Source organism: Microcaecilia unicolor, chromosome 11 (assembly GCF_901765095.1).
Source record: "Microcaecilia unicolor chromosome 11, aMicUni1.1, whole genome shotgun sequence".
Classification (NCBI taxonomy): Eukaryota; Metazoa; Chordata; class Amphibia; order Gymnophiona; family Siphonopidae; genus Microcaecilia; species Microcaecilia unicolor.
The window spans coordinates 207,973,654-207,991,735 of record NC_044041.1 but is presented as its reverse complement, the minus strand read 5'-3'; the positions used below and the strand labels follow the sequence as shown (position 1 = coordinate 207,991,735).

Below are 18,082 nucleotides of genomic sequence, written 5' to 3'. Positions count from 1 at the left end.
ATTGTAGAGTGCATTGCAGTAATCCAGTCTTGATGTTATCATGACATATACAAATGACAATATTCAGCAGCTGTCTGTAGAGCTCTGTGGTTTAATTTATGACAGAGAACGGCTGTGTTAAAACTACATACAGTAGCTCTCTAGACAGAAGCTGTATATTGCCTCGATCCTTAGAGCTCTGTGGTTTAATTTACAACAGAGAAAGGCTGTCTTACAGTAGCTCTCTAGACAGAGATCCTCAATCCATAGAGCTGCCAGTGGTAAAATTCTCCATATGGGTTCAGCTCTCTGGAAACCAGCAGTGAACATGGGTAATATATTTAAAGGCTGTGGTCAGCATTTTTAAAAAACTGCCTTTGAACATTAACCCAATATAATTTCTCACCCAGGCTGTAAAGCAGAGACTTATTCACAGCCAGAACCATGGGAGATAACATATGTGCATGAATTTAAATGGTGGAGCAACTGACCATCATTTGCATATAGAACACTCAGGAGTCTACGAACATAGTTTAGGCCATAATACTTTTATAGACATTAACAATAATACATCCAGAACAGTTGGCTTCAAGTACAAATTGCAGAAAAATATCTGCAAAATTATAACACAAATTAAATTATTTTAATAAGTTTATGTTATAAAAAAAGTTCTTTCTTCAGTAGTACAATATATACAGATATCACCAGTGTTTGCAAATATTATTAGAAAAATAGAGATTACAGCACCTTTTGAGTCTGCATAGTGTTATTTATGCTGACAGTCCACCTGTCCCTGTTCACAGTCCAACAGTACGATGCAAGTCTGAAGTACAAGTTCTCCTTAATGCAGAGGTCAGTGTTATGAAAGGTAGTTCTCGAGACAAATGGTAGTAGTAAACGTGCCCAGATTCTACTTTGCATGACACTAGTTCAATCTTTCATACCTCCAAAGGAAAGTCAATGAAAAATCTTCACCTGTAGAATCCCTGGGTCTCATACATTACTTGCACTTTCTGTAGAATCTGTCTCTGAATCGGAGCCACTGTTTCTGTGCAAAGAACCATTAAAAAGAGGTCAAGGATTTAAATTAAACGTTTTGCACCTAATCTAACTATTCACTTGTTACACACTGTACACCCTTTGTTGTTCATTTTTATGCTTGTTTTTAAGTACATTATAATTTTGGTTTTTACTGTTAGATCATAATTAATAATTGTTATTTTTTTACTGTTTTTAATGCATGTTATTAGTGCTATTTGTATGTTTTATGTTTGATTTTAATATTTTATATGATTTACATTTTCTGAAATTCATATTATTGTTTGTACCATAGCTCAAACCCCTGATGCAGCCTTAGGGTGAAACATAGCCATGCCTGGTGCTTCAATTAATACATCGCATACTCCTACACTGATTGGTGTGCTGTGCTCCAGAGTACTTGAAGAACAGGATCTCCCTCTATACACCTCCAAGGCCACTAAGGTCCTCCCAAGGAGTATCCCTAACCACACCCTCGCCAAAATACTTTACAGGACGTGATACCCGCAAGCGAGCCTTCTCTGGACTAGCCTCTACACAGTGGAATGCACTCCCTGAAAGGTTTCACATAACACAAGAGTATCTTTACTTCAGGAAGCAGCAGGTGAAAACTTGGTTCTTCAACTAGGCCTTTAATGGAAGTCACACACACACACACTCTGATACCAACTGCACATACTATAGCAGGACATGTTTATCCACTGCCAGCCTAGCAAAGATCATTTTCAAGCACCATTCTGACCTTGTGCGATTTCCTTAAATGAGATTGAAGGGGGGCAGACTCAAGAAAAATGTCAGGAAGTATTTTTTCATGGAGAGAGTAGTGGATGCTTGAAATGCCCTCCCGCGGGAGGTGGTGGAAAAGAAAACGGTAACGGAATTCAAACATGCGTGGGATAAACATAAAGGAATCCTGTTCAGAAGGAATGGATCCTCAGGAGCTTAGCCGAGATTGGGTGGCAGAGCCGATGGTGGGAGGCGGGGCTGGTGGTTGGGAGGCGGGGATAGTGCTGGGCAGACTTATACGGTCTGTGCCAGAGCCGGTGGTGGGAGGCAGGGCTGGTGGTTGGGAGGCGGGGATAGTGCTGGGCAGACTTACACGGTCTGTGCCCTGAAAAGGACAGATACAAATCAAGGTAGGGTTTACACAGAAAGTAGCACATATGAGTTTATCTTGTTGGGCAGACTGGATGGACCGGGCAGGTCTTTTTCTGCCGTCATCTACTATGTTAATCCCCTTATTTTCTTACTTCTGTTACTCTACCTTATCTATTTTGCTTGGTGAGTTTTGAAGGGCTCACACTTTCCACCACAGAGTGGATATGGACCTGGGTCCCCTTCTCTACAGTGCACTGCACCAACCACTAGGCTATTCCAGCTTGCTACTCTAATAAGACTGGCCATAACATCTGAAACTGAGGCTGGTATGTACTGTTTCTTTTACATCTTTGGGGAGGGTGGCAAGGGGTCAGTGACCACTGGGGAGTAAGGAGGGGGGGTCATGCCTTAGTCATTATTAAAACAGGTGTAGCCCAAACGTCCCACGTGTTAGGAACGCCCAGATCCCACTTCCAACACACCCCTGACTCGCCATCTTGTGATCTGGATACACTGCAGATGAACTGCATATAAAAATGGCTAAAAAATGTGTTTCAAAAATAGCGATTTGGACATTTTTGGAAGAAAAACATCCATATGCTGGTTTGTGCCATTTTTTGGATGTTTTGTGTTTCAACAATGAGCCCCATAGTCACAAGAACTGAGGCTAAAAAGTCCATTTCATACTCTGCTTTACTCAGTGCCCCTGTCCCCCTCCCCTCAGTATACAGCAAATTGACAGTAAATGATAAAACGTGTGATACCATAACAGACATAAAATAATGGGTTATATGTCTAAAACCTTTTGGACAAAGATGCTAAGCAGAATATGAAGGGAAAAGAAAGGTGAACTACAATAGCACATTACAGAGAGAAGAAACTTGCAGCCCACCCCCCTTATACACACCCTTGCTCTCACCTTAAAGCCTGAAGCGCTTTCTTGTTTTTCTTACGAACAGTCTCATTGATGGGGTAGAGTTTAAAGAGGAGGAGTCCCAAAAGGATGAGAGTCACAGGGGCCACAGCAACTAACATTTTCAATGTGAAATCAACAGTTGGCGGCTGGGAACAGCCTCGAGTTTTGTACCCTGCAAAACTTAAATGTACAAGAGCAGTGGTAAAGAGAGGAGGTGTGCACCTCAGGAACATCTATTTAAAAGTTGTGATGCAAAATGACAGCAGTGTACTAACCAAGGAAGAAGACAGGCAAAAAAAACCCCTACATAAAACAAATATAGATGTGTTCAACGTTAGTTTCATGCTGTGTATTTTTGACTGAAAAGTCATTAAAAAAAAAACAACTTTCTGTCCCCTCAGCCCCTGCCTGATATAGCTTTATAACAGGGCATCCGGGCTGTGAAATCACATAAGTACTTTCATAAAGCTATCCTGATCCCCCCAGAAAGCATGTGCATTAATGTACACCTATCTAAGGCTGCTACAAATGCTCATCCTAGGTTTGTTGGGTGATGTGTTAGTTTATAAGACATGAGATTAGTCCCAGAAATGAAACACACCCATGGGGCTGATCTTTTTAACCCAGCTAAAAATACACATGCATGTAGTTATGAAGTTCAAGCCAGGTTGAGGAGGGACATTTTTATCCCACTCAAAAAAAAAACAATTAATGGCCAGATCTCTGTTCTCCTCTTTCCCCTCCACCAATCCACTGTACTTACTCTAAGCTGAGCGTTGAAATTCCCAGAGATACTCCAGAGGCAAATTTGGTGAAGAAAACGTAAAAGGAGAAGAAAATCGGTTCATGCCCTCGACTTTCTGGGTGTTTCAGCAAAAAGTCATCAATAACGTCTGGCAACATCGACCTGTGAGAGAAAGCAGTATAGTGAGAGTCCAGCGCTGAGACAGTAGGGGTGGGGGGAGGAGGGTTCTGCAGAGCTGGAATGAGGTGCACTGGCAGAGCACAGCTGTGTATATGTTTGGGAGGATGGGGGGGTCTCAGTATTGGAACACTTGGAGGAGGATTCTGCAGAGCTGGAGTGAGGTACACTGGCAGAGTTGTATGTATGTTGGGGGGTGGGATCTCAGTACTGAAACAGTAGGGGATAGTTTAGGGCAAGAATGAGGTGCACAAGGAAAGCTGTGTGCATGTGTCCTTGGGCGCACTAAGTAGTAAAGCAGTGCTGGTCTGTGTGCATATGGTTCCATATTGACTAGTAGGTAGTGCAGCTGGATACATATGAGGTGCGCTAGTAAATCAGTGGAGGGGCAGGGAGGAAATCTCAGAAAAGCATGGGGTGCTACTGTTTACTTCTGAGATCTTCTGACCAAACTGAATGAAAGCCTGGGTCTAGACAGAGACTGTGAAAAGAGATCATTAATGATATGAAGGGGTAGATATTCAAAATGATTTAAATGGCTTCTGCACAACCATTAACTGGACACTGAAAATGCCCAGTTAGCACCTAAGCCAGAACTGGTTATTTTGTGGCCATTCCTTGGGTGAGGTCAGCACGTAGCCTGTTAAGACCTGATATTTAGCTCTTAAAATAGGACCACATAAGATAAAGTCCTATCGTTATGTGGTTCACAATAGCCGCTTGTGCTGAATTTCACCACCTGCATTTACCCAGAAATTCCACACCAAAGCCCGACACGACCCATCCTTGAATTTCTGGGAATAACACCAGCGACTGAATATCTGCCCCTAAATAAATACAAATGTAGGCAATGAGGAAAATCTTTTCATGGGAACTGCTCTAGTTCCAGACTAGGTTAATGCTGTCAGATGGTCTTTGGAGGAAAATGGGACTCATTAACTTTGCAAAAAGAAGTTGTAGGTCTAAGGGATGGAAAATGATGTAAGAGACTTTACAAGAAGAAAAATTAAATAAAAATGTATAGAAAAAGCTGGAGTGAGGTGTGAAAAGGGAGATCATGCACAGGACACAGTAAATGAGAACCGAGCTGTCCACCCAGTGTGCCTGGTTGTTGAAGGGAAGAGCATTGCCTTCCTGTCAACTCTCTATATATGATCACCTGCAGGATATTTACTGCTTATCCAATCAATTTTGATACTTTTTTATCTTTGCTCAGATAAGTATACAAGTTTTCATGCTTGAACCAATACCTATGTCACCTCCTATTCTCTTATTCACCCAACTGCTCAACCCTCTACCTCAACCCTCTTCTTACCATCACCTTGTCTGTCTCAAGCATACTTCTAGCTCTTCTACCTCCAGGGCTGCGAACAGATTCTTTTGCAGCCTGGCGGTAGAAGATCTACAAGTATGCTTGTACGAAGGAAGAGCGGAACTTGGGGGTGATTGTGTCTGATGACCTTAACGCTTCCGAACAGGTAGAAAAAGCGACGGTCAAATCCAGAAGGATGCTTGGGTGCATAAAAAGAGAGATGACCAGCAGGAAAAAGGAGGTGATAGCGCCATTGTATAAGTCTCTGGTGAGGCCCCATTTAGAGTACTGTGTGCAGTTCTGGAGACTGCACCTACGGAAAGATATCAACAGGATGAAGTCAGTCCAGAGGTTGGCTACAAAATTAGTAAGCAGTTTTGAACAAAAAAAAAATATAGGGACAGGCTTATGAACCTCAACATGTATACGCTAGAAGAGAGGAGGGAGAGAGGAGATATGATAGAGACGTTTAAATATCTCAAGGGCATTAATGTACAGGAAGTGAGCCTTTTTCAACTGAAGGAAAGCTCTGGAACGAGGGGGCATACGATGTAGTTAAGAGGCTTAGGAGTAATCTAAGAAAGTATTTCACAGAAAGGGTGGTGGAGGCATGGATCGGCCTCTTGGTGGAGGTTGTGGAGTTGAGGACTGTGTCAGAATTTAAAAAGGCTTGAGATAAGCATGTGGGATCACTTAGGAAAAGGAAGAGTTAAGGGTTACAGAGGATGGGAGGACTGGATGGGCCATTCGGCCTTTATCTGCCGTCATGTTTCTCTGTTTCTACTTACTGTGGATTCAAAAAAGGTAATGTCAAAGAACGTTCTGCAATCACTCTGGGAGACATCCTGTCACCAGAGTGTACAGAGATTTGTTACTGGAACTGTCACTCACCATGGCAGGAGAAAGGCAGCTGCCACACTGATACCAGCAGCTACCGCAGCTGAATACGTTATGATTACATTACTCTCCAGCAGAACCACCAAGATGAGGAAGGGGATTGCCGACTGTGGACAGACAATGGGAATGTAAGAAACCTCCTAATACATCGAGCTATAATTCCAAATCCATATCATTGGCAGAAAACATCCTGAAACTATTTACTTACCGAAATTCCAACATAGACAGCTGTTTTCTTTCCAAAGCGAGTTAGGAACCATTGCCAGCAGGGAATCGTCAGGGTGGCTGAAAGCTAAAAGCAGGAGACAGTGGTAATCAGTTATTGGAACTGGTGCTTCCAAAACAATTCAGGGTTTCCTTTGAGGAAGCAGCACGAGGGATTGAGAACCAAAAGGGTGAACTGACAGTTGCAGGGCTTTAGGCTTTAATCAGAGAGCAGTTCGAACTGATTCTAATTTTTCTTGGTTCCGTTACTTTCCCCATTTCCTTCCTTGTCCGGAGTGTAAAGTTCTTGAAAGAGAAACTGATGGCAAATAAGTTTTGTAAGTCCCATTTAGTTTGCCCAATTTCCTTCATGTTATAATACCACAGTCCTCAATTCATCCCTTCCTTCCCCTTCACTGTTTTTGCAATGATTGATCTATGCTTCTCACATACTTTTGTAAGTCTGTTACTGTCTGTCTTTTCACAGCCTCCTTTGGGAGGATTATCCATGAGAAGAAATGGTATATCATGTTATTCCTGAGTCTGCTCTCTTTGAGCCTGTTCTCAGCAACATGCTGAAGAGAAGCTCAAGGTTCTACTATCCCATGATGTGCCTGTGAGGGTTTCTCAATGTGCTGCCACACTTCCTTCCCTGCTGCTTTCAACCGACCCAGAGGAAAAAGTGGCCAGGCCTTTGAAAGCTTGTCAAAAATGTATTAAGATAGTCCAATAAAAACAAAAAGAATCACCTTTTCCCTTTAATTTATTTCTATTTATTGCTGCTTTCAAGAAACAAGCAGAATCTGGTTCTCTCAATTTGGATAAAAGATCTGTCTCCTTCTGTTTTTTCCTCCCTTTGTATTTAGGATATAAGCAAAAAAGGCACAAAAGGGGCACTGTTTTCTCAGCAGCCAGCCAGGGGATGGGGGCAGGGCAGTTTTAGACTAGAATTCCTCCTCCATTGTCCGCATTGATCTTTTCTTTCTACCATGCGAAGCACGTCTGCACAACCTTGCACTCCCACCTGCATTGGCCCACCATCTTCCACCATGCAATCCTCCCCCTCCCTCCTTTTGTGTCCCTGACCAGCCTGTGTTGGGCCTGGTGATTCTAACACACAGCAGGGGAGCTACTTACCATAATAACAAGCAGAATGTGATGAAAGTTACTGCGGAATCCCAGGGTGTACGTGAGGAACAGAGCAAAATTCCCTTCCAGCAGCTACACAAAGGAGAGAACAAAATTAAATATTTGAAGTAAACCTTTTAATCTCCAGAAGCTCTAGTTCTAAACCAGGAAATATTTCTTATACTCCCAGCAGAAGAAACATTTCTCAGAAATAGAGCATGTGTGACAAATGCCATGAGGCCCTCACCTTCCCTGGGCAGCCACTATCATACTGAAAAGAACTCCTCCTTCCCCGTCAGCTCAACATCCACATTGTGAAATTGCTTGCTGCAGTCTGGGAGTCTCAAACTAAAACTGGAAGGCCTGTGGGGTTCCAAATTATATCCCTTTCTCCATTCGGGTCTAGGGGCACAGTACAAGGGCAAGTCATGAAAATGTGCCTGACATGGGGAATAGTCTTTCTTCTGGCTTTGGGCAACTGGTATTTCCACTTTGACACACGGGTTCGGTTCTGTCCTTACCATGAAAGCCAATGATGTGAACAGGAAGCCAGTGATCAGTTTGATGTATGGACCATGGTTCATCACTAGTTTAAGACCCTGGAAAAAGGACACTGGCTGATCCGATAGGAGTTTGGTGCAATCTGGAGAGAAGAGACGCAAAGCATGAAAAACAGAGACGGCTTCTCAAAGAGCATGCAAAATGCATCCATATCAAGACATTTCCAAGAGCATTCATAAATATAACAGTAAGAATCCTGAAAGGTAACTTTAAAACAATACAGGAACGTAAGACCTTTGAAGTCAGAATGATTGAATATTTTGACACCCAACAGACAGGACTTAACAAGGATCTGGGTTTTCTAGCCCATTAAAAACCATAAAGTTGTTTTTCTCAGTTTATCACTCTCCTCTCAACTACCCACACCCATCCTGTTAGACTATCAATGAATGAAATGCTTTGATGTACCCATGCATACCTCCTACCCACCCCCACCTTGCTAGACTGTCATTGAAATGCTTTGATGCTTCACTTATATATACTATCAACTAACACATTTGCTTATTTCCGATCTGACAAAGAAGGGCAACCTTCGAAAGCTAATCAAGAAATGTATTAAGTTATGTCCAATAAAAAAGGTATCATCTTATTTTCTTTTCCATGTTTTATTTTGTATGATTTCTATTGATAAACATAACAGACACCCCTCTCCCCGAGTCTCCTGCAGTCTCCCGAAACCCACCTACTATTTTCTGCACAAGTTCAGTTCCCTCCCCTGTCCCATAGGATCCAGCTTTCATTTGCCCTTACCTGGTTTCTCTCTTACTCCCAGGAACAGGATAACTGCGCAGAGAACGTAAATGCTAGAAATCACACCTGCCGCAATCAAGTACGCATGTCTCTGCACACAAAATATACAAACATTAATGAGAAAGCCCTGAATATTACATATATTGCCATATAGTGTGGGACTAAAAGCCTACCTACCGTGTCAGTCAAGGAGCTGTCGCCATGGGTGCTATTCAATTGACCTGTGCAGTTCTCTGCTCCCACCAGCAGTATGTCTGGGATACATGGAGTGTCTGCCTGCCCCACTATCTGTCCTTGAATGGCTGTCCCCAACAAAGAGCCAAGCACTTCCACTGTCATCCCTAGGTGAAAGAGAAAATGAGCTGTCTCTACTTCAATTCTTCATTCTGATTTATAATCCATCTATTATGAGATTCTAGGTGGTTCAAAAGGCAACACATGAAATAAAACCTTGAGATTGTCAAGTGCAAACAATTAAAAGACAAAAGCTTCCATCAGTACATATGGAATAAAACCTTCAGATAAACAATGGAAGAGTTAAAGCTTCGGTTAATATCGTGACATTGCTGAGATTATACTTGAAAAAGGGGGTTTGATTTGTAGCGTGTGGCACTCTGACGTGGAAACAGCTCCATCTCTATCATTAAACTTGGACAAATGTGATGAGTGAAAGGAATGAGTGAGAATCCACTAGAACCAATGGAGAAGAAGGCAACAGAATTTGCATAGGAAGAGAGAGAAAGAAAAAAAAAAGCTCTGCAAGGAATTAGATGGGCAAATGAGAAAAAACAGTAGCAAACGCATAAGTACAGCGGGAAATGTGAGGTTGTTCCTCCAGGAACCATTCGTTGATCAGAGTGGGTGACATCAACGTTAAGAAGAGGTGAATTGAAACCTAAGGATAAGTGATTGATAGTTGTAACTCAGGAGAGTGGATTATACACAAGGTGGTTCACAGCAAGCATAGAAAAAATTGGTACAACAGAGATCTGTGGTTTCTGTAAGAAAGCTGGAAACAGTTACCCATCTTGCATGTGGCTACAAAATTCTGATGGCATAAAGATTCAATACAAAAAGGAACAACAAGGTGGCACGTCTCAACCACTGGAAAGTTTGTAAATATTATAACATCACTGGACTGGAAAACCTTGGGATTATGATGCTAAAGAGAATGGTGGAGAATGAAGACATTATGATCACCTGGGACATCCCCATTTGACTAATAAGTAGATGCAAGGAAACCAGACATAGAAATAAAAGAGAAAGCATCAGAATGGCATTGATTTTCAGTCCCAAATGATTACTCATTGAATTATGTACAGAGAGTAATCCTCAAGTAAAGAAATGCTGTCCAAGACCAAGAATTTGTGGCAGAAGGATACAGCAATATTTCCCATTGGTTGGGTACCACAGCCTTAATTAAAAGGGATTTTTTCATCACACCTGGTTAAGTTGCCTATACATGTAAAATCTTTATGAATTTCAGAAGGAAATTCTCCATGGCACAATGGGAATACTACGTCAAGCATTAGCAGTGAATATGAGAGAAGATCATACTCTTAATATCCTGGCTTAGGAGTGAGGTTCATTATTTGTCACGGTATGTGCAACACGATCTCATTTGGAGACACTGCCCCCGGACACACACATGAATGGATATTCATTCCCAAAGAGGGATAAAGACATAAACATAAATGGATGTCCATTCCCAGACAGTTCTGGTCGCTGTATCTCAAAAAAGATATAGCAGAATTAGAAAAGGTTCAAAGAAGAGCGACCAAAATAATAAAGGGGATGGAACTCCTGTCATATGAGGAAAGGCTAAAGAGGGTTGGTCTCTTCAGCTTGGAAAAGGGATGCATGAGGGGGGATACAATTGAAGTCTACAAAATCCTGAGTGGTGTAGAACAAGTAGAAGTGAATCAATTTTTTACTTGTTCCAAAAGTACGAAGACTAGGGAGCACTCAAGGAAGTTACATGGAAATACTTTAAAAATAAATAGGAGGAAATATTTTTTCACTCAACGAATAGTTAAGCTCTGGAACTCTTTGCTGGAGGATGTGGTAACAGCAGTTAGCGTATCTGGGTTTAAAAAAGATTTGGACAAATTCCTGGAGGAAATGTCCATAGTCTGCTATTGAAACAGACATGGGAAGCAACTGCTTGCCCTGGGATTTGTAGTATGGAGTGTTTCCACAATTTGGGTTTCTGCCAGATACTTGTGACCTGGCTTGGCTACTGTTTGGAAAACAGGATACTGGGCTAGATGGACCATTGGTCTGACCCAGTATGGCTACTCTTATGTTCTAATATTTATTCATGCGTTCAAAGAAATTAAGCAAATTGGTAAGACAAGAGTTCCATTGGCTGAATCCATGCTAACTCTGTCCCATTAGACCATGTTTGTCTATGTGTTCCATAATTTTAATCTTTATAATAGTTTCCACTATGTTGCCCGACACTGAGGTCAGGCTTACTGCTCTGTAATTTCCGAGATAACTCTGGAATCCTTTTTAAAAATCGGCATTACATTGGCCATCCTGCAATCTTCAGGTACTAAGGATGGTTTTAACAGCAGGTTACAGATCACTTTCAGTAGATCAGCAATTTCATTTTTTAGTTCTTTCAGTACCCTAGGGTGCATGCCAACTGGTCCAGGTGATTGAATATTTTTTAATTTGTCAATTTGGTTCAGTATGTAAATAAGTACATAAGCACCGCCATACTGGGAAAAGACCAAGGGTCCATCAAGGCCAGCATCCTGTCTCCGACAGCGGCCAATCCAGGCTTCAAGAACCCGGCAACCCCCCCCCCAAAAAAAAAAAAAAAAAAATTAATAATGTTCAATGGACTATTCCCTCAGGAATCTGTCCAAACCCCCTTTAAATTCCGTAAGGCCAGCTGCTGTCACTACATTTTCCGGTAATGAGTTCCAGAGTCTAACTACATGCTGAGTAAAGAAAAACATTCTCCTATTTGTTTTAAACCTACCATATTCTAGCTTCATCTTGTGTGCCCTGGTTTTGTCTTCCAGGTTCACTAAGATTTCTTTCAGTTCCCCCACATTGTCACCTTTGAAAAACATTTCTGGCTCAGGAAGATCTCTTACATCTTATTCCATATAGACCGAAGCAAAGAATTCATTGTCTCTCCGCTATGGCCTTATTCTCCCTGAGCGCCCCTTTTTCTCCTTAATGATCTAACTGGTCAATGGATTCCCTCACAGGCTTTCTGCTTCTGATGTACCTGAAAAAAAAGAGTTTTTTTTCCCTCTTTGGCAAGTTTTATTTATTTATTTATTTGTTACATTTGTAGCCCACATTTTCCCACCTATTTGCAGGCTCAATGTGGCTTACATAGTACCGTACCGTACAGGCAATCACCAGTATCGGTATGAACAAATACAGAGTGATGTTGTAGTAGAAGACGGTTCATGTGTTGCAGACACATTAGGGAATCGTAAGGGGGAAGAGTTAAGTTATGTCCAGTACAAGCTTTGGTTTCGTTATGTTGCAGGGTTAAGGCATTTAAATTGGATCGTTAAGGTATGCCTTTCTGAACAGGTATTATCTTTTAGCCTTCTTTATCAATGCTTTGCATATAACTTGACAGTGCTTATGTTGCTTCTGTGTTCTTAATTTGGGTCCTTTTTCCATTCTTTTTTATTTTTGTTACATTTGTACCCCGCGCTTTCCCACTCATGGCAGGCTCAATGCGGCTTACATGGGGCAATGGAGGGTTAAGTGACTTGCCCAGAGTCACAAGGAGCTGCCTGTGCCTGAAGTTGCTATTCCACTAGCAACATTCCATGTAGAAGTCGGCCCTTGCAGATTTTGGCTTAAATAGCCTCTTTTCATTTCACCTTTTAACCATACTGCCTGTTGTTTGCTCTTCTTTCCACCTTTGTAAATATGTGCAATATATCTGGTCTGGGCTTCTACTGTAACTAGCTAGACCCATGTCAATCTGGCTTCAGACCTGGGTATGGAACAGAGACAGTTCTTGTGCCCCTTCTTGATGATCTGCACAGAAGGTCATGACAGGGAATCTGCCTAGATACTAGTGTTGTTGGACTTCTCAGCCACCTTTGACACTGGATCATAATATTATGCTTACAAAACTGGCAGAAACAGGTGGCACAGAACTTGCATGGTTCAAATCCTATTTGTCAGACAGACAACAATCAGTTCTGTTCAGCAACAGCACATCATTACCTTGGGTGCTGGACTGTGGGGTGCCACGGGGATCCATACTGTCTCCCATTTTATTTAATATCTACCTCAAGCCTCTGGCCGAGCTGCTTCCGTCGATGGACACAAAATTCTACATCTATGCTGATGATGTGCAATTACTCACACCCACTGAACCAGATTTACCCACAGCTCTGAATAAACTGTCTGCCTGACCCAAGCAAAACAGAGGTTCTTTGGGTACCTAACACAAGTGGACAAATACAGGACTTCAGGATTTCTTTTGGGAAATATGAACTCCCCCTAAAATCACAGTTTAGAAATCTTGGGATACTGCTAGACTCATCACTCAGGGATTTAGATTTGTTAGGAACTGGACAACATTCTGGGAAAGGGAAAGCCTAGATGTCAATGACCCCACACTATAAAAGACACGTACAGATTTACCCAGTGAATGGAGTTCTCGGGGAGGAATGTAGGGAGAGATGAGAGTGGAGAGGTACTGAGGAGCTGCAGAGTGAATGCACTTATAGGTCAATAAGAGGAGTTTGAACTGTATGCGGAAATGGATAGGAAGCCAGTGAAGTGACTTGAGGAGAGGGCTAATATGAACATAATGACCCTGGCAGAATATTAGTCGTGCAGCAGAATTTTGAACAGATTGAAGAGGAGAGAGATGGCTAAGTGGGAGACCTGTGAGAAGCAAGTTGCAATAGTTTAAGCGAGAGGTGATAAGAGCGTGGATGAGGGTTATGGTAGTGTGCTCAGAAAGGAAAGGGCGAATTTTGCTGATATTATAGAGAAAGAAACGACAGGTTTTAGCAGTCTGTTGAATATGTGCAGAGAAGGAGAGGGAGGAGTCGAAGATGACCCCAAGGTTACGAGCTGATGAGACAGGAAGGATGAGTGTGTCATCCACAGAAATAGAGAATGGGGGAGGTCAGTCTTGGTCATGTTTAGTTTCAGATGGCACTGAGACATCCAGGCAGCAATGTCAGACAGGCAGGCTGATACTTTGACCTGGATTTTGGCTGAGATTTCTGGTGTGGAGAGGTAGATCTGGGAGTCATCAGCGTAAAGATGAGACTGAAAACCATGGGATGAGATCAGAGTACCAAGGGAAGAAGTATAGATGGAGAAAAGAAAAGGTCCCAGGACAGATCCCTGAGGTACACCAACTGACAGTGGGATAGAAGTAGAAGAGGATCCACTAGAGTATACACTAAAGGTACGCTGGGAGAGATAAGAAGAAAACCAGGAAAGAACAGAGCCCTGAAATCCAAGTGAGGACAGCATATCAAGGAGTAGGCTGTGATCAACAGTGTCAAAAGCAGCAGATAGATCGAGAAGGATGAAGCTAGAATAGAATAGACATGACAGTGGTGAGAGCAAGAGGAAAAAGTAGATGACACAGGGGAAGAGGTTTATCCAGCGTGAAAACGGAGGTAAAAATGCCTCTTTAGAAGTCAATAATGACATCTCATATGGAATATTCTATCCGGTTGTATTAGCTGAATCCAGAAACATAATAGGATATTTTAACATATGAGGAAAACAAGTATGTTTTCACCTGCCATCCTCACAGATCCCCACTTTCATCTTCCTCCATCCCCTCTGGTCTAGTCCCCACTTTTCTTTCTGTCTTCTCCATCTCCCAGCTCAGATGGCAGGAGGGCGATGGAACTCTTTCTGGTTTTCATCCACTGAACACCCATGCTTACAACTCAATCTATCCTGAAGGAGCTTTTTGTTCTAGATAACTGTCACACTCGCCCTTCCCTAGTGACAGTCCTGTGAGCATCTCCAAAAGAACAGACAGATGGAATCGGTCTGAAAGAGAGGCATGTGCATCATATGACCAATGAGATGGGATTTGAAGATCTAGAACGGGGTTTACTCACATCTCATTTTGGTCTCATACCTCACACTAACATCAGCTTTTGTCTCACCTAGAATGTAAACCACACTGAACTCTGGAAAGGGGATATAAGCAGTATATGAGAATTGATTTGATTTTGATCTGATTTTTTGGCGAACTTAGCGTGTGGCCACCTGCTCTTGCTCCTGGTTGTGTTGGCTGGGGGTTTTTTTTCCCCTACAATGCTCAATTAGCTTTTGCTAACTCCTTCATCCAATGTGATGGCTAAAATATCCATTTCCCTACAGGAAAAAGGGGAATGGGGATATGAGAGAGACAGTTTTGAGTGGTAGAAGAAGCTGAAAAAAAGCAGGCTTAGGATTAACAGAGAGAAATTCTCTTCCAGAACCGGTGCTAGATGCATGGAATGACCTCCCATGGGAGTTAATGAAGGCAACAGCAGCACAGAATTAGAAAGACAGGGAGGGCAGACAGATGTGGTTAAGATAACGCAGAAGACTGAAGACTAGGTGAGCCTATGGTCTTTATCTGCTCTCATGCACACATGCTTGTACTACTGGAAAGATTAAACCCTTACGGTATGCTGTTGCAGAATCTCGCTCACTCTGTTCTGTGCTGATGAACATGGTCAGTGCTGAGTAAGGAACATGGAAACACTGAAAAAAAAAAAGAGATACATTTAGTTTCAGAAGATTACTTCGTTTTCTGAAGAGAATTTAAAGCTGAAAATAACTTGTAGTTCCAAAAGACTACCAACATGAAAGTAAGAACACCTTAATGTGTTCTCTAGAACATGCATTTAATTTGATATTTCTAGTCCATCTATAATGACAAAAATGTAAACAAACATTAAAATAATAAAATATAAAAAATAATTACATTAACATTTGTATATAATTACATATCTCCAGTAGCTGAATAGTAAATAACAAGAGATAAAGCCAGTCTGCCCAGAAAGGCAGCCAGGATTGTACCACATTACTCCTCTCCCTCCCTCCCCCATGCCCGGTGCAGTCTATCCCCCTCTATGTCTCTCTCTCCCTCTTTTGTTCTTTAAAGTATGAAAGTTGTTTTAGTTTTACTGTGAGTGGAAATGCTATTAAACTAGAATGGGGGGGGGGGGGGGGGGGGAGCTGACAATTGCCTAGGAGTGCATGGTTCAGTGTTGATTATTGAAACAGGACATTTAAGGAATCCCAGTCGAGAGGTTTCAACAATGCTGAAAGTAAACTAGGTGTGCTTAATGAGAGCGCAGGATAAAGGAAGTGAATTCTTCAACCTCTAAGCAGCTTGTAGATCAAAGGAAAAAACACAATCTGAAGTGCCTGTAAACAAATACTAGAAGCCAAAAAAATAAGATGGGAGAGTTAGAATATATAGCACTAAATGATGAGGTAGATATAATAGGCATCTCAGAGACTTGGTGGAAAGAGGACAATCAATGGGACACTGTGTTAACAGGGTACAAATTGTATTGCAATGATAAGAGAGGATCAAATTGGAGGGGGGGGGGGTTGCGCTTTATGTTAAAGAGGGAATTGAGTCAAATAAAATAAACATTCCACATCACACAGATAGCAGCATGGAATCATTATGGATAGAAATTCTATGCGTGAAGGGAAGGAGTATTCTTGTAGGGCTGTACTACCGTCCGCCAGGACAGAACATACAGATGGATGAAGAAATGTTTACAGAGATTAGGAAAGCTGGAAAATTGGGCAACACTATAATAATGGGTGATTTCAATTACCCCGAAATTGACTGGATAAATGTTACATCAAGGAGTGCCAGGGAGATAAAATTTGTAGCTGTAATAAACGACTACTTTTTGGAGCAACTGGTTCAGGAACCGACGAGAGGGGGAGCCATTTTGGATTTGGTGCTTGGTGGAGTGCAGGGCACAGTGTGAGAGGTGACGGTGTTGGGTCCCCTGGGAAACAGTGATCATAACATGATCAAGTTTGAGCTACTATCTGGGATGAACCCGCAAAGGAAATCTACTGTAGCTGCATTCGGTTTTGAAAGGGCGACTATAATAAAATGAGGAAAATGGTTAAAAAGAAACTAAAAGGATCAACTGCTAAGGTTAGGACACTAAATCAGGTGTGGACATTATTCAAAAATACCATCTTGGAAGCCCAGTCCAGATGCATTCCATGTATTTGCAAAGGTGGAAAGAGAAAACAACAGCCAGTGTGGTTAAAAGGTGAAGTAAAAAAGGCTATTACAGTCAAAATATTGTCCTTCAAAGAACAGAAAAAGGACCCAAATGAAGAAAATAAGAAACAACATAAGCACTGGCAAGTCAGATGCAAAGCACTACCCACAGACCTGAAATCAATTGTCGAAACAAATAAACTTTCGCAAATCTCTGAAGACACACTTCTTCAACAAGGCCTACAAAGAGAACCAATAGCTTCATTGACCTACTCTATTACCCACCCAGATATGAAAATCCACCTCTACAAACACCCACCTAATCACTTCCTCTACCTTCCCTTACTCAATCTCCACACACTACTAACTGTTTATGATCTTTTGGAATGAAAATGTCATAACAAAACTATGTAAGCCACATTGAGCCTGCAAATAGGTGGGATAATGTGGGATACAAATGCAATAAATACATAAATTATAAAGAGAAACTTGCCGCAGAAGCAGAAATTCTGTGATGGAACCCATGGGACAGTTAGATCACGAAGGAGCAAAAGGGGTGCTCAGGGAGGACAAGGTCATAGTGGAGAAACTGAATGAATTCTTTGCTTCTGTCTTTACGGAAGAAGATGTAAGAGATCTGCCTATACCTGAAATGGTTTTCAAGGGTGATGATGTGGAGGAACAGAAAGAAATCTCGGTGAATCTGGAGGATGTACTGTGCCAAATTGACAAATTAAAGAGTAATAAATCACCTGGACCAGATGGCATACATCCAAGGGTACTCAGAGAATTCAAGCATGAAATTGCTGATCTGCTATTAGTAATAGGTAACCTGTCATTAAAATCGTCCATAGTACCTGAAGATTGGAGGATGGCCAACATGATGCCAATTTTTAAAAAGGGTTCTAAGGGTGATCCAGGAAATTACAGACCGGTAAGCCTGACGTCAGTGCCAGGCAAAATAGTGGAAACTATTATAAAGAATAAAATTACAGAACACGTAGACAAACATGTGAATAAACATGTAGATAAAGGTGAGTTGGTTGATGT

The 18,082-nt window shown here is 41.8% G+C and overlaps 1 protein-coding gene across 1 annotated transcript in view; it reads right to left on the bottom strand.

The window, feature by feature from the left end:
- The window catches only part of MFSD2A (major facilitator superfamily domain containing 2A), a 35,136-nt gene continuing 17,054 nt past the window's right edge, over positions 1-18,082 (bottom strand). Inside the window, exons 5-14 of the mRNA XM_030218659.1 lie at positions 15,453-15,531; positions 8,983-9,146; positions 8,806-8,896; positions 8,016-8,137; positions 7,504-7,587; positions 6,371-6,454; positions 6,157-6,269; positions 3,795-3,938; positions 3,035-3,211; positions 1-1,027 (exon numbers count right to left, since the gene is read on the bottom strand). Coding sequence (XP_030074519.1) covers positions 973-1,027; positions 3,035-3,211; positions 3,795-3,938; positions 6,157-6,269; positions 6,371-6,454; positions 7,504-7,587; positions 8,016-8,137; positions 8,806-8,896; positions 8,983-9,146; positions 15,453-15,531 — 1,113 coding nt within the window. The 3' untranslated portion in view covers positions 1-972. The remainder of the gene's footprint in view (positions 1,028-3,034; positions 3,212-3,794; positions 3,939-6,156; positions 6,270-6,370; positions 6,455-7,503; positions 7,588-8,015; positions 8,138-8,805; positions 8,897-8,982; positions 9,147-15,452; positions 15,532-18,082) is intronic.